The sequence below is a fragment of the Astatotilapia calliptera genome, chromosome 6, assembly GCF_900246225.1.
Source record: "Astatotilapia calliptera chromosome 6, fAstCal1.2, whole genome shotgun sequence".
NCBI classification, from domain to species: domain Eukaryota; kingdom Metazoa; phylum Chordata; class Actinopteri; order Cichliformes; family Cichlidae; genus Astatotilapia; species Astatotilapia calliptera.
Genome location: NC_039307.1, coordinates 52,501 through 69,401, shown reverse-complemented (window position 1 = coordinate 69,401; position 16,901 = coordinate 52,501). Strand labels below are relative to the sequence as shown.

Here is a 16,901-nt window from a genome sequence, read left to right as displayed (position 1 = left end):
CGTCTCTCGTTCCCGTCAACACTTAGAAAACAACAATGAAACCACGCAGGATGATATACAACATATTTCTTTATTGTTACTGATAAATCTGTCACTCTCCCACTCTGAAGGCAAAAAGACACAAAAAAGCCAAAACACAGTGTGTGAACTGTATGTACAGCCCGAGCAGCTCCCGTCGTCCCTCCTGCAGTTTCACAACAAAACACATCCACAGTTTACAGGCAGGATTCAGTCTGGAGTTCAGCTCACAGAAGATTTCATCTGCAAACACTGCACAGAGACGGAGCCGCGTCCCCGAGTTTATCACCGAAGAGGAAGCAATGAGACGTGGTTACAGGAGGACATGTTGGCCTCTGTTAAAGGAGTCAGGATTCATTTTTATTCAGCTTTAAAATAAAATAAAGATATGATGGAAGCAAATTAAAATAAATACATTTTGTGCACTTTGTCAAAACTCACACTCTGAAACCTGTTGTTGCTCCACCAGACTTAGAAATATCATAAATGTGCTCCAGTGTGAGTCTGCTTGTTTTGCTCTGCAGGTTTCTGTCAGCGCTGAGAGAAAACCCGGCAGAACAGAACAGGAAGGAGAGCAAATTTAATCAGTTACACTCAGTGAAGCTGAAAGTCTTCAGTTCATCCAGATGAAGACGTATGAAAGACTGACGACAAACTGAAACTAATTTTGGGCAACAGAAGCTTCATAAGTGAGCGAGCGGCGTCTGTGCAGATTAGTACAAATCTTTAAACTTCTGAACCATTTAGGAACTCAGCGCTGACTCCATGTTGCTCTCAGCGGGCAGCTGAACATCATTTTCAACAAACTATGAATGTTTTTGGCAACTTTGCAACATAAAAATAAAAGCTGCCATCACACGTGTTCAATCTAAAGCTGTGCTGTCGTCACTGAGAAAAGACTGAGACATTTAAGAAGCTGAAAACCATCAAACGTTTGTTATCTTCGACACACGACTACACGACGCAGACGCTCTACAATCTGTCAAACCGATGAGTTGTTTTTGTTTAACGGGATGAGGCAGTGAGGATTGAAAACGTCCACAAGTTCCTTTTATGGAAGAAAAAAACAAAAACGAATTGAATTGATTCATTTTAATGCAGAAATCAGCCAACTGTGTGGATATGCCCTTACTTTGGAAACCAAACAGGAAGTTGCCCGCTCGTATCGCGGACAAAACTTTTGAAAACAGCCTCGAACACAGACGCGTGCAGGTAGAGGTGAAAGTCGTGGATAAAAAGCTTTTACAGGAAGCGTTCACGTCTCTGTACAGACTGCATTCATGCTCCACACGAGTTTACAGGAAACACTCAACCTTTGAACTTTCTGCTCACCGACCCGTTGAAACCGCCCTAAATACACTCTTTACACCAGTTAATAAATAGATTTGCTTTAATACCTAAAACTGTACACACATATATCTGTTAAGTCTTTGTACACGCCGACCGTTTCACACCACGATGGGAAGCAGCTGCTTTCTGAGACGATGCGTTTGGTTAAAAAACACAGAAGTCGTTAAAACATCAGCAGAAACCCCGAAAAGAAGAAACGACACGTTCAAGTAAAACAGAATAAAAAAGATCCGCCTCACAAACCGAGCTGGAAAGCAGATCTGCGGGCGCAGCACAGGTGTTACTCAGGTATGTTACAAGAAGGTAATTAGCATTGGCAACAGCAGGCGGCGGGATGAGTCGGAGGCGTCCGGGCCGATCCGTCTGATTTCTGGGGAGAACAGCGTCGCCGCAGGGTCACGCCCACAAAAGCAGCCATATATCTTACAACCCGTGAGTGAGTGAGGAGAACCTTCCAGGTGAGGTTTCCCAAAACGTCCCTGTTAGCGCCGCTCAGGGTTTGGAACAGAGCGCTCAGCGGATCAGAGATCGATGAGCAGCGTCTCGGAGGAGGAGGAGCCAAAGAAACCCCATCAGAGCTCAGGTGCAGCCAAACGGCCTCTGTTGTCCAGTGAAGGATTACTGCTCAGTCCCAGCAGGTGGCGCCCTCTCAGGTTAACCCCGCCCTCTCCAGTGAGGACCTTCATGTTCGGATGTTTGGGGCTGGAGCCAATCAGGCGCCGATTCTCTTTAATGTTGCTTCCCACCGAGCGCCAGTCATCGCCAACAGCAGGGACGAGAACCTGATGGACCCAACTAGGGACGGCGACCGTGATTGGCCAAAGTTCCTGCCTGTGTGGGCGTGGCTCAGGTGGAGCACATTAAAGGCGGGGACAGATCCAGGACTGTCCTCGCCGCCGCTCAGCTCAGGACGGACAGACTAACAAACGGAGGTCGTGTGAAGGTTAAACTTGGCCGCCATCACCTCCCAGTCCCGACTCGTCTCCGGCGTCTCGGGTTTCTTCTGAGCGTCCGACAGAAAGAAGGCACATTACGATGAGACGTCTGCGGCGAGCCCGGAGCTGTTCGAGGGAGAACGCACGCCGCGGCCTACCGCGTGATAACTTCTTCCCCTCACTCAGAGGTCAGTTTGTTTTGTGGATCCAGGCCAGCCCGAGTCCAGCAGGGGGCGGGGCTTAACATGAGAAGAATCTTAAGGGGGGGGGCGTGGGGGGGATTGAGTGGGGTCACCTTCTGCAGAGGAAGCGACCTCCATCTGTCCAAAAATAAGAACCCCACCGAGAACGTTGGGGCGGTCAGCTGACCACATTCAGGTCATACGAAGACTTTGGCGAGCGCGTCGGCCCCGGCGCTGCCGATGTAGCACTTGGTGGGATGGAACGCCACGTCGTGGATGGACTCCTCGAACTTCTTACGATGTGCTGTGAACTCCTGGATGCAGGTTTTACTCTCCATGTTCCACAGACGGATCGAGCAGTCGTGACCTGACGGGAAGAGAGACAGCCAATCAGCACAGAGCAGCACTGTAAATAAAGATGGAGGCCGTTACAGGACAAACAAACGATTGTTATTGTTGTTACATGGATACGTTTGTGTTTTTCATCATAAACGGACACTTCCTGGTTTCCTGATGCTGCGATTGGCTCGGCTGTGAGAACAGCGCGTTTTACTCCAGAGCTCTTAGAGTGAAAATAATAAATACAGGAAGTACCCGTAGGCTCTTTATAAAGTCTGATAATATTATGGGATGTGCCAGCTGGCGTGCGCTCGGATACTTACTTCCTGACATGAGGTAAAGGCCGTTTGGATCCACAGCGAGACTGGTGACAGCGTCCAGGTGGGCGACCATGGCGTGGATGAGCTTACCTTCAGTTTGAAACACGGTTAAAGTTTAAATTTGATCTGCGAGGCAACGAAAGAAGCGAAGCTGAGGACACGTCACAGCGTACCTGTGTTGTTATCGAAGAACTGGATGTGGCGGTCCTCCTGAGCGGTGATGGTGATCGGCAGCGTGGGATGGCTCAGCACTTTGTTGATCTTGCAGGGAGCTTCTGCGTGGAGGCGGGCGTGAGGAGGAAGGAGAACATTAGCAGTAAATACGTGTAAGCGTCAGAGCATCAGCTCGGCCTGCGGACGGCGCCGTGACACCGACGACGCTTCGAAACGGCAGCAGAATTAACTGGCAGACGCACAAACGAAAGTCTCTGCGAACTTCTCGTCGACACATCTGAAGCCTGCTTCATCCTGCTCATTGGTGAACGTGATTTAGAGGCGGAGCTCTGCAAACGCCGTTGGGACGCAGAGCAAAACAAACGTCGTAAACTCAGATTTTACTCACAGCAGAACAAAGAAAACGGAGCGGAGACATTTTTAGAAAGAGACGGCCGGAGGAGCCCTCAGCAGCTGATCGGGTGTCAGCAGGTCGGTCACATGATCGGGGATAAACAGACTCACGCGGACGGTTCGTTTCCTCAGTTTGAACATGTGACGTGTTTCTGTCGTGAGTAAAATGTCTGTTTTTATTCACGCTCTTTGTTCTCGGGTTGTAAATACTCGCCGAGCTCGTGGTCGTACCTGGAGGACCGGCCGACTCCAGCTTCAGGACGAGCTGCTGCGTCTCCATGTTGAAGAGTCCGATGTGTCCGGTGTCGAAGGACGTCACCATGTGAGCCGGCTCGCTGCTCACCAGGTCGACCGAGGTCGGGACTCCGAGCTCTGAGAGAGAGGCAGAGACTCAGCACAGCGCCACTTAAGCTCCTCCTCCTCGAGGAGTAACTAAAGGGACATAAAACTGCGCCTACTTGAAGCTGCGGTGCAGATGTTCTCACAGATGTTCTCTTACCTCCTCGCTCGTTGAAAACAGCGAGAGACGGCGAGGTGTCGGCGGCGCTCCACAGCCGCACCGTCCCGTCGGCCGAGCAGGAGAGGAGGCGGCGGTGAGCCGAGCTGTAGACCACACCCCACACCGCGTCCGTGTGACCGCACAGCGCCCCCCGCAGGACGGACGGCTCTGCAGAGGAAACGAGAGCAAATCCTCACGTGAAGATGTGAACACAGAGCACGACGAAGGCGTGTGCTGGGAGGAGCCGGGTCGTACCATACGAGTCGTAGGGGTCGATGTTGGGGTTGGGGGTGTTCCAGCTCTGAATGGTGCCGTCTACGCCCCCGCTGAAGCACTGCTCGCCGCTCGAGCTCATGGTGACGCACAACACGGCTCCGCTACAGGACGAAATCAGAATGACAGACACTTACGTTGGTTTTATGACCGCATGAACGGAGTCGGGCTGAAGGTGGGCGGTGCTGGGAACGCTCCCACGCTCACCTGTGGGCTCGGAATGTGTAGATGGGCTCCACGTCCAACGCCGCGCACCTGAGGACCGAAGCAGAGGAGTGAGACCGCCGGCTTCTAAAAGCCGTGTTCGTTTGTCCTGTAACATCAGCTCAGGCTGCAGACTGCACGATGCCACAGAAGCCCCGCCCAACTGCAGTTTAAACCTGTTTGTGAGGGGCAGCCAATCAGAGGAAAGTTTGCTTAACCCTTTAGAGCCGGTCGGAGCGGACACGCTCCATTTTGCGTAACTATTTTTAAATCCCAGTAGCTCTGCAACCATGTAAGCTAGCGCAATAAAAAAATTTTTGCATATGAAGCCGGAGGAGTTGTACTTACATCTGATGCCATCAGCTTGTCCTCGGTCACAGTTTCCTTCCACATACAGCTTTGCAAAAACTGCATAAAAGCACTTGTAGCAACAAAAACATAATATTCCAGAAACACACTTTGCCGATCCATCAGCTGTTTGTAACACTTCCTACGTCTATCAGCGCGAACTATCACATGACCGCCATGACTTGCCCGAAACCGGAAGTGATGTCATTTTGCGGAAATGTAGTTTTTTACGATCAGGGCCTTATGAGCCTATACTGGTGTTTTCAAAAGTTATGTTTGACTTCATGACTTTGTGTCGTTTCTGGGATGCTGAGGACTCATATTGCACTGCTGGAAATAGTTTATTTTGATGCATATGCTGTTTTTTTGCAAATTTGCATTATAATATTTATTTTTGTTTTTCCTGCAGTGTATAAAAATTTGTGTATTTCAAAAATAAAATTATGAAGACACTCAAAAACTAGTTTGTGAAACTTTTTTGTATTTACAGTTTTGAGGGATAAGCCTCTTAAATTTCTCTAACTAGAAATATATGTTAAAAAAACAAAAAGATTTTCAATTTTTTTGTAGTTTATTGCACTTTTTTGCAATTTATGTAATTACTATGCACCTAATGCAGACATATTATTACAATTTGGGCTGTAATGGTTGTATTGATGTATAGCAGCTTGAAATGCTCCAAAAAATGGCTCCACAGCAGGTAAAAATATAATATAAGCTCTGGCGGACTTGGTTCTATGTCAGGTCTTAAAGGGTTAAAGGGAGAGGAGCTACAACGACTTGTTTCACAGAGGGGATAAACCGAGGCTCAGGATCATAATCAGAGGAGGATTATTTTGAGGAATCATGCAAAGCTACGTTAGCAGAGTCTACATTTGGATCCACGAGCCAGGCCAGCAGTCCCTCTCAGAGCGTTTTCAACTTCAGGGGCGGTATCTCGCTCAGGGGGACCGCCGCCGTTCGACCCCATGACCTTCCGATCATGGGGCCACTCTACACAACCACTCTGCCTACTGAGCTGTCCCTGCCCTGTTTCAGAGAATACGTGTGTGATGGCAAAACGTGGAGTCTCACTTCTTGGCGGGCGCCGTCTTCTGGAGGTTCCACAGTTTGAGGGTGTGATCCTCGGAGGCGGTGACCAGAACCGGCTCCACCGGGTGGAAGGCCAGACTGCGCACCGAGTCAAAGTGGCTCCGCAGGGTAAACTTCGGGTTCCACGTCTTCCTCAGTGCATCTTTGTTGTTGGCGATCTGAGGGAGGGAAAAGGTCTCATTAAGCTCTCTGATAGGTTAGAATCAGCTGTGGGGGCGGAGCTCTATGTCAGGGTGCAGGAGCACTGTGGAAACACTCCTTGAATATTCAAAACAAAACAAACCACGAGTGGAATCAGGTTTTACTCGCTGCTCTTCATCTTTTCTTTCTGGGATTACGTCCACGAGGGGGCGTGGCCTGAAGCAGCCTGTGACAGGTTAACGTTACTCACGTCGTACATCAGGCCCTCGGCCTCGTTAGCGACGGTCAGTCCGGCCAGCTCTCCCAATCCGAGCTCGTTAGAAACCGCCTCGTCCACTCTGCCCAGAATGAACGACTTCCCCGACGACGGCAGGAACGTCATCGCCTCTGCAGGACGGAAACAGGAAACGTTTGAACATTCACGTCACTCACACATGACCGCTGAGCCGAGACGGAGGGAGGGCTACCATCATCGGGGCGTCCGACTTCGTGCTCGTTCAGCCTGGGCACGCTCGACCGAGAGGGGGGCGTCACGGCCGGCTGCATGGAGGGCAGGTCCTCGGCGTCCCGCAGGTTAGCCAGCATGTCCTGCAGCTTAGACCGGTTTGGTCCTGCAGGAGGAAGAAGAGAGACGAGAGAGGATGAGGAGGGGACAGGAAGCCCGATGAAGGCGGGAGAACAACGACGTTTGGAGGGAGAGATGAAAAATAAAACGTGAAACGTGAAGATGGAAAGAAGGAGCGGCAGCGGCTCTGCGAGGCATCGATGGCAAACAAAAGCAGAGAAACAAAGAAGACGAGCGAAGAGCAGGAAGGACAGAAACCTGCCGGACAGACGGCGACACGATGCAGATGAGTCGCTGCCATCGCAACACGAGCACGGACGGAAACCAACAGGAAGTAAAAAAACCTGAAGATAACCCAAAGAACATAACCTGACGCAAACCAGGGCGCAGTTTCCACAGCGCAATAAAGTTTCCTACAAATCATCTCAGTTTGAAAAGCACACTGATGGTCCAGCTGTGAAGGAGGACACTGTGGTATCTGCACATCTGGACGGCGTGAGCATTAAAGCGGCTCAGGTCTTACAACCTTCCACTCCACCGTCTTACGCTCCAGCACAACCAGAGCGCCACGCCTCAGTGACTGCAGTTCCTCTAACATGCAGCAGAGGCAGCAGTGAGTCAGTCCCCACAGACTCGTGTTCAAACTTTACAGCAGAAACAAACGTGTTTACAGCCTGATACACAAACTGTTTGATCTCTCTGTAACCTGATAACTCATTTAAAGTTTGCATTATGAGGGGCGTGGCCTCTTTGACTGTCACCTGCAGCTGCTAGCTGTCTGCTAGACTTCACCTCAGCTAACTGTCGTCCCTCGACTGTTCATCTTTTGTATACAGCCTCCTAACTGACCCTTGAAACGGTTGGATGCTACGACAGCTTCATTCATAAACCAAACAGAGGGTGGAGGCGAATCCTCCAATGAGATTTCCCAAATAACAAAGCTGCCATCTAACATGTGACACACAGAGGACCAGTGATGGGACTGAGGCGATGTGAGGAGGGAAAACTTAGAGGTGGAAAAGAGAATAAATAGTTTATTATTACAGGAAGAGGGTGAGGGGAACAAAAGGTAAAGAGGGTGAGGAGGGAGGATGAAGCACAGGCCTGCAGCACGACTTACTCTTCACCCCCTTCTTGCCCTTGCGTTCCTTCCTGTACTGCTCCTTGAGCTGGGCTATCAGCCCCTGGTCCACATCCCAGGCCATTTCACCCAGAGGAGACTGCTCTTCCTTCTCTACAGGACGGAGGGGAGGAGGCGGGGAGGAGGGGAGGGAGGAGAAGGGAGGCAGGGGAGGCAGAAACATGTTGTGAGTGTCTGGATGCAGTACAGTTCAAATCCATCCCTGAGGGAGACGTGATGACGAGCGAGGAACCTCAGACAGACGGGGGTAGCCCAGCTACGCTGTCGCTTTCATCTGCCAGCTGACCTCGCTCTACGGCGCCCCCTGTGCTTTACACACGTGTGCAGAGCCAGGCCAGCGGTCCCTCCCTCCTGTGAAACCTCGGCTAACCGCGTCCCGCGGAAACACGACGACGGCTGCAGAGGCAGCGAGTTGAGCGCCTCCTACAGGCGAGAAGGATGCAAAGATTCCTCCTGTACCATTCATCCCAGATAACCTCAACCAAAGACGAAGGCGACCTCACAGAATCTGCTCACCGTCTTACATCAACTTTAAAAATGTGCTGAATCTGTGTCTGTACGAGCGGGTCCAGGATTAACGATGTTTTTGTCCCTCGCAGAAAACACTCAGACCCAGAAGGAATCAGCTGGACGCTTCGTCCCACGTGAAGCTGAAAGCGTGAACGCGCTTTTTTCACATTTCCTCCAGTGAATCATCAGAGAAATCAAACATTCACATCGTGATGCAGCGAGTTGATCTGCGCCGTCTGAACAGCTTAAAGGTGTTTTTCACGCTCAAGTCATGAGACAAAGGATGCTTTCTGTAAAAAACCATGAGAGTCGAGACGCAGTCAGTTTATTCTGTTTCCTGTTAATCCTGCAGTTATTCACCTTCTTCTGTTCATGAGCTTCTACATTTTAAACAGTAAACCGGCTGTTCAGACTCTGCCTCTCCTCCGCTGTAGGGGGCGCAGTTCCACAGGTGTAGAAGCAGTCTGATGGGGACAAGCATTATCTGTACAAGGTCAAAGGGCACACCGGGCTCCACAGATAAGCGTGCAGTGACGGAAGCTGCCATGGTAACGGCGAGCTGAATGAAAGGTGAGAGGACGATGGAGCTGAGACGGGCAGCTCCATCATAACCGAGCAGCCAAACGGGTTTTATCTGCGCTCGGCTGCTGTAATATCTCAGTGTGAAGGCGGAGGCAGCGTCACAGACCGCACTTCAAGATGGAAACGGCGTTAAAGCGGAGACGAAGCTCGGCGCTGCGGCCTTTCACGCCGTGAGCACACAGTGAGACCCGCTGCACTGAGTCAGCGCTCCTTTACTATCTCGACTCGAGTGTTGAATCACCGAGCGCGTGGGGAGCTCTCCGTCATTGGCCGAATGACACTGGACCGGTTGCTAAGCAACAGCAGAAAAAGGGTTTCTTTATGTAAACACAGAGGACGGCGGGTCAGGACGAGCTTCGGTTTGTTTTACCTTCACGAAAAAGACGTCTGCAAAAAAGAGCTGAAACGTAACTTTATTACAAACTCGTTTAAAAACGATCAGAATTAAACTCACAGCTTTCACAGGTGCTGCACGGATGCTTGACAAAACAAAGACACTTCCTGTTTGCTCTTTCTAACCTCACTCCTCCAACTTATTAACATTAAGAAAAGTTTCTAAAGGTCAAGTTTGCCTCAAATCTGCCAGTGACCTGCAGGTCGCTGTAGACAGGAAACTGGAGTTCCACAGGGCGCGACTGCGGGTCCTCCTGCATTCACGCTCTGAACTCCGGAGTCGTCTTTTACCACTGTGGTTAAAGCTTCACTCGCTAACGTTCTGATGCTCTGAAACCCATCGGGCGACTCACCCCACTCGCCGCTGTCATCCCCGCTCCTTGACTCGGGCGATCCGTCCAGCTCGTCTGGACTCGCCAAGAAATCAAAACCCTTCAGCGCCTCCTCCGTGTCCAGGTCATCGCTGAGGTCAGAGGTCGTGGAAGACGGCGTTGACGAGTGTTTCTTTCTCACCATCTGTGCAAAGGTAAAGCCACGTTTTTATAGCTGATGTTTACAGGTTTTAAGTTTTACACGTGCCCGGAGGTCACGCAGCGGGAGAAACGTGACTGCTGTCAGTCGGCGCGTCAAAGTGGCTACAAGGAGGAAACAGTCCTGCTCCAGAAGACACCGACGAATCTGTAAATATTTGCCATTTGAGGACATTCGCCTTCAAAGTAAAAGCCTTGTCTTACTGCTGAAGCACACACGTTTCAACAGGCTCAGCTTTTACTCTGAAGGCGAGCGCTCGCAGATATGCAGCCCAAGCAATGATGGTGGAGATGATGGAGTTCCAGGCTGGGCAGCACCTGCAGCACCCACACGAGCTCCATAAATGCTTCTTATGACGACAATATTATAACTTAAAAATCACACGTGGTCTCAGTTTGGACATGAAAAACATAAACGTGCCGTTTCCAGATTTTTACAGACTGAAAGCTGTGGTTTACTCGCGTTTGTAAGATGAGGAACAGCCTAATGACATTCCTGTGCTCTCCGTTACAGACGAAGCAGTCAGCACACAGGAACACGTTCCTCACAGTGAGCGGGCTTCATCGGGGTCTGCAGGCACAGCCACACAGAGACCCTGTGGAAACTGGGAATGCACACTTTCATCCACAGTTACAGAGAGTGAAAATAATCTCATACATTAAGAAAAAGTGAAATGACGGGAGTGTGTCAGCCTCTTACTGCAGCCAGGTCCAGGATGGTTTTGTCCCTCCCCTCGCTGTCCTCGTCCTCGTCCTCGTCGCTGAACTCTGCTGCGGCGCTCTCGATGAACTTGAAGGCCTCCAGCACGGTGGCCGAGTCGGACACGTCGGGCTTACTGCGGGAGAAACGGGGTTTTGTAACGACGCACGCTTTGCTGTGTGGCGTTTTTATTTCACCTCCTGGCGTCGTACCTGACCATGCCGCTGTCCTTCAGCGAGGACGGCTCGGTGCCGTTGACCATCGGCTCAGTTTTCTTGTCTGACGGTTTGTCTCCCGTGTCTCCGGCAAGACCGAGCAGCGCCCTCACCCTCTGAGACTTCACATCCAGGATGGTGTCCGTGTATCCGACCTCCTGTAGGTACCTGAGCCGGAGACAGGACACGAGGTCAGCGAGAGCTTCTGAGGGAGCGACAGCAGCCACGAGGTTAACGTGGCTGATCTGTACGAGACGACCAACAGCTCTCTAAAACGACTGAACGGTAGCTGAACCCAAACTGCTGTAGATCGAGAGGCTACGGTAACGTTTAGCTGAGCTATGAAAGGTGACAGTAACAGCGCGAACAGACGTCCATATTTTAAGCCTTAAACTTAAACATCAGGCTGCAAACATGTTTATTTCTGCCTTAAAGATTTAACACGAGAGCCTGCGGGGGCTGACTCACTGCTGCCTCTGGTGGACGTTAGAGGAACTGCAGCTTTGGCTTACTTTGTTACCCTGCAGCCACATCTCCTAAAGAAACACCGCAGGTGCAAACAGATGCACCACAGCTGGAGGTCTCCAGAGTAACCCCAGCTGTGAGAAGGGGTCGAGGGTCATCCCACCTCACCTGTACCTGCAGGACTGCAGGTTGGACTAACAAACCAGCTCGTCAAGAAGATTAGGAGTGAAAAACAGTCCTCCTGATCTTTAGAGGACTCCTGAATACCAAGTGTCCTCCTGCAGCAGCCGTGCCTTGCTGTTCCCACTGACCGACCACAAGTTTATGAACAGAGCAGCTTCTTTAAAGGGCAGCAGCAGTTTCCAACACCAGGCCGACACAGAGCGGGTCAGGGTGTGCGAGCATACAAACAGGAAGAACACACCTGACTGTGCTCGAGCAGCTCTGAACAACCTCTGATTTTATTTATTTGTCAGATTTCAAATCTGCAGTCAAAGCTGCGTCTGCTGCAGGGGGAGAGAGGATGTTAGTCGAGTTGCAGCCTGTTCTGGAGGACCTTAGAGTATCTTAAGAAAGATGCTGCCTGCGGTGGGAGCAAACCTCTTTGTACTTACTGAGTCCGAATTGAACAAACCGCTCGGGCGAAGCTCCTCTAAACTCAAAAAGTTCCAATTTAAGTCTCCGTACTGCACCGAGCCTCGACCCTGCTGACCTGGGAGCAGCGCTGCGGTCTGGCCTGAATAACGCCCAGTGTGTTTCTCACACAGTTCAGCCTCCCTCCCTCCCATCTGTACCAGCCTCTCCGATCGCAGGACGTCTTGATGCCTCACACAATCCTCCATTCACTGTCACCACAAACACTCACACATACACACACAGAGCTGCACACACGCACGAGTCTGAGGAGCTAACAGAAGCGTCGGAGCGGTGGATCGGTCCGATCACGCCCCGCGGCCTCAAAACGCCAAGTTCTGCAGAGACACGGCGCCACCTGCTGGTGAAGACAGTGACGAGGATGCACCGTCAGGTTTCTCCAGCACGATCAGAGGACTTTAACTTTCACTGTTCTCGCCTGTGAGCCAAACTGACTCGTGCTGAAAAGGTTTTAATGCAGATTTATGGAGCAGCTGCGTAATATTTCAGACAGTGAACGCATCACCAGCTGCAGGCAGATCTACTTCCTGTTTGTCTTTGGTGATGAAATGTTCTTATAGTCTCCATTGAGTTACAACACACACAACAGACAACACAGCACAGACACCACACACGACACACACCACAAGACACACACACAAACAACACACCCAGACCCCACAACAAACACAGACACAACCACAGACACCACCCACACAACCAAGACACACACACACAACACACAGACACACACAGACACAGACACACACACACACACACACACCACACACAGACAACACCCACACACACAGGAACACAGACCAACACACACCACACACACCACACAACCACACACACCACACAGACACACAACACACAGACACACACCACACGCCACACAACAGACACAACAGACACACCCCAAGCACACAGACACACCATCACAGAGACACACAGAACCACACCCAGAACAACCCACAAGCACACACACACAAACAGACGACACACACACCACACCAGGCACACACACACACCCAGACACACAGACACACGCACACAGGCACACACCACAACACACCACACACACACCAACACAACAGACACACACACACAGACACACAGAGACACACAGACACACACAACACAGACACACGCACACAGACACACGCACACAGAGACAGACAGACACACACACACAGACACACGCACACACACACACACCATGCACCCAGACACACGCACACGAACACGATACAGACGCACCACATGCACACACAACACACATTGCCACCAGACACACCCACAGACATGCAACACGACACACACAACAGACACACACACAGCTGCCACACACCACACACAAGACACACCAAGACACACGCACACACACACACACACAAGACACACGCACACACACACCAACAAGACACCGCACCAAACCACAATGCACACACAACACACCACACAACCACACACACACACACAACGCAACAACACAACACACAGACACACGCACACAACAACCAACGACACGCACACCAGACAACACACGCACAGACACACGCCCACACACACACACACCACACACACGCACAGACACACGCACACACACACCCACACCAAGAACACCACAACACCCACACACACACAGACACACGCACACACACACACACACACAGACACCGCCCACACACCACAGACACCGCACACACACACACACAGACACCGCACACACACACACACACACACCAGACACACGCCACACACACCGCACACGCACGAACCAACCAGACCACACACAACACACGACAGACACCGCCACGACCACGACACACGAGACACACGTCACACACAGAAGCAGCGTACACACACCACACACACACACACAACACACGCACACCCCCACAGGACACACACACCACACACACACACAACAACACCGCACACCACACACACACAGACACACCACACGCAGACAACCCTCATTACAGTGTTATCTCTATAAACGATGACTTCTGTGCTTCTCTCTGAAACATTAAACACACGCCGCCTGTACACACTGACGTTGAAGCGTGTGTGCGTGTGTGTGTGTGTGCGTGTGTGTGTCTCTGTGTGTGTGTGTGTGCGTGTGGTGTGTGTGTGTGTGTGGTGTGTGTGTCGTGTGTGTGCTGTGTGTGTGTGTGTGTGTGTGTCTGTCTGTCTGTCTTGTGTGTCTGTGTGTGTGTTGTGTGTGTGTGTGTCTGTGTTGTGTGTGTGTGGTGTGTGGTCTGTTGTGTGTGTGTGTGTGTGTCGTGCTGTGGTCTGCGTCTGGGTCTGTGTGTTGTCTGTGTGTGTGTCTGTGTGTGTGGTGGTGTGCTTGGTGGGGTGTGTGTGTGTGTGTGTGTGTGTGTGTGTGTGTGTGTGTGCGTGTGTGTGTGTCTGTGTCTGTGTCTGTGTGTGCGTGTGTGTGTCTGTCTGTCTGTCTGTCTGTGTGTGTGTGTGTGTGTGTCTGTGTGTCTGTGTGTGTGTGTGTGTGTGTGTGTGTGTGTCTGTGTGTGTGTGTGTCTGTGTGTGTGTGTGCGTGTGTGTGCGTGCACTCACTGCCGGAGCAGCTGGCGTCCTTGTTTCCAGCTGAGCTGATGGCTGCTGTTCGGAGGACTCGGAGCCTCGTTGTCGTCGTCTGAAACAGAGAACACGTTACGTTTGCGTTTGCGTCCATCCACCCGTGAATTCCCAAAGTATCGTGCTGCAGATGCCCCTCTCCTGAAATATGTCCTCCCGGGAACCGTCACATGTTAACAGATGAGAGCAAATAAAAGGCCCAGTTTATTTCTGATGTGTCCACAGGGAGGCAGCAGAGAGGCTCCTCCCAGCATCAAACTCAGAGGCGAGGAGCGAAGAGACAGAAGCACAAGCAGCAGAGGAACCACAGCAAGCGTGAAGAAGATCATCCTAATGCTGCGTTTCTCTGTGATGGCCAGCAGGGGGCGACTCTGAAGGCTTCAGTGCAGACATTAATTACATTTTCATGTAGGACACATGCAGTGTGAGATGGGTTAGTGCTGTTGGAAACTTAAACTGTGATTTTCGTGCCTCTGACCGAACACGACGCTGAATTTGTGCAGACGGGAAAAACAGTCAGAAAAACTCTTACCTGAGTCGTAACTCGGAGGTTTGATTTCTCCCTGGTTCAGCTCGGTGCCATATTTCAGTTTGTGGTATTTGGCTCTGAGGACACACACAGATATCACAAACGTCTTTATCTCATTCGGGCTTCATGCATTTTACTTCTCAGATGGACTAAAGCATATAGCTAGGGCTGGACCAGGTGACCCTGAATCCTCCCTTAGTGATGCTGCAATAGCTGTAGGCTGCCGGGGATTCCCATGATGCATTGGGTGTTTCTTCTTCACTCACTATGTGTTAATAGGCCTGAGCCTGGTTCTGCTGGAGGTTTCTTCCTGTTAAAAGGGATTTTTTCCTTCCCACTGTCACCAAAGTGCTGCTCATAGGGGGTCATGTGATTGTTGGGTTGTCCCTGTATGTATTATTGTAGGCTCTACTGTACAATATAAAGAACCTTGAGCCGACTGCTGTTGTGATTTGGTGCTGTATAAATAAAGTTGAGTTGAATGGAAACTCCTTCACTATGGCAGCTAAACCAGGACCTGGAACTAAAACATGAGCTGGAAACTTTAAAAGGTTCATATTTCAGTTCTGAGTGACGTTCATAAACAGAGGACATGTTTATGAACAACTTTGACTGATCATTCTTGTTGGCAGCGGGAGGAACACCCCCGTGTTTCTACAGCCGTGGTCTCTCCCAAACCAACGTCGCATCTCAAGTGTGAGCGAACGTTTTCCTTTGAGTTCAGGTCGGGGCAGAGAGGATTCGTTTCCTCATCAAAGTGTTTGCATGTGAAATATGTGACCCTGGTAAAAGGATCTCACCTCTCCTGCTTCAGAGCGTACTCCAGCATCTTGATTCGTCTCACCAGGTCCTTCTTCAGGTTCTCCTGGCCCCGCCTCTCGCCCTGCAGGAAGGCGATCTGAGCCTGCAAGCAGAGGAAACACCAAATGAAGGCGGGGCCGAGGTTTAAACTTCATTTTAACATATTCTCCTACTCCAGACATGCAGCTTCAGTCCCTGCTGCGTGTCTGATTAAACACCAAAGTTCACTTAATTGAATGAGGCTAAAGACAGAAACGCAGACAAAAAGCAAAGCGAGCGAGCAGCGACGAGGTTAATGACGCCTCAGGAGGTCCATAAACACATCTAATCTCCATTAAACACGGCGGAGACGGCTGTGGACGGATTACCGACCAACTCCACCGGGACCCAGCGGGGAACGACGCGGCGCCGTTTGCACAGTCACAGTCGTCGTTACAGTGCAGACCGACAGTGTGAGACTCAGCAGCTGCACTGCGGTGCGTTCAGGAGCTGAACACTGAAGTTAGCCTCTGAGCAAAACACAAACAGCACGCAGGGGTCAGCAGCGGTTTGGTGGGAAATCTACAATAATGCAGCACCTTCAGTCCTGCGGTCTGATCCTGGATCAGCAGCGTAAATAACTTAACCTAACAAACATATGACAAACAATAACATAACAAAACCTGATTCATCGTGTTCACTCAGAAGGAAGTCACCAACACCTGACACATGGCTGCTCTGTAGAGCAGAAACAGGCTGATCGCCCCGCATCCTTAAGCCTGAGGGCCCCAAAGCCTCCTGGGAAATGGGTGACTGGGTGTCTGCAGGACTGATGGGAGACTTGTGACTGACTAACACCCACGCAGCGTGGGAACAGGCACCATGTGACCCACCTGCCGTCAGGGTTGACCCCACCCGCAGACTTGGCTGAGGAACATCACGGCTGCAGTTCCTGTAACGTCCACTGGAGGCTGCAGCAGCGATTCATG

General features: G+C 51.0%; 1 protein-coding gene across 3 annotated transcripts in view; it reads right to left on the bottom strand.

Annotated features, from left to right (window-relative positions):
• Positions 1–51: 51 nt before the first annotated feature.
• Positions 52–16,901, bottom strand: part of LOC113023458 (striatin-like) — a 34,571-nt gene continuing 17,721 nt past the window's right edge. For 2 of the 3 annotated variants that reach the window (XM_026169467.1, XM_026169469.1), the window contains exons 2-18: positions 15,933–16,036; positions 15,136–15,209; positions 14,583–14,661; positions 10,902–11,072; positions 10,690–10,825; positions 9,813–9,975; positions 7,954–8,067; positions 6,736–6,879; positions 6,519–6,655; positions 6,110–6,285; positions 4,691–4,738; positions 4,466–4,587; positions 4,211–4,378; positions 3,943–4,083; positions 3,318–3,419; positions 3,148–3,234; positions 52–2,852 (exon numbers count right to left, since the gene is read on the bottom strand). In XM_026169467.1, the coding sequence (XP_026025252.1) occupies positions 2,683–2,852; positions 3,148–3,234; positions 3,318–3,419; positions 3,943–4,083; positions 4,211–4,378; positions 4,466–4,587; positions 4,691–4,738; positions 6,110–6,285; positions 6,519–6,655; positions 6,736–6,879; positions 7,954–8,067; positions 9,813–9,975; positions 10,690–10,825; positions 10,902–11,072; positions 14,583–14,661; positions 15,136–15,209; positions 15,933–16,036 (2,136 nt within the window). In that variant the 3' untranslated portion in view covers positions 52–2,682. The remainder of the gene's footprint in view (positions 2,853–3,147; positions 3,235–3,317; positions 3,420–3,942; positions 4,084–4,210; positions 4,379–4,465; positions 4,588–4,690; positions 4,739–6,109; positions 6,286–6,518; positions 6,656–6,735; positions 6,880–7,953; positions 8,068–9,812; positions 9,976–10,689; positions 10,826–10,901; positions 11,073–14,582; positions 14,662–15,135; positions 15,210–15,932; positions 16,037–16,901) is intronic. The other variant, XM_026169468.1, reaches the window with a different exon arrangement.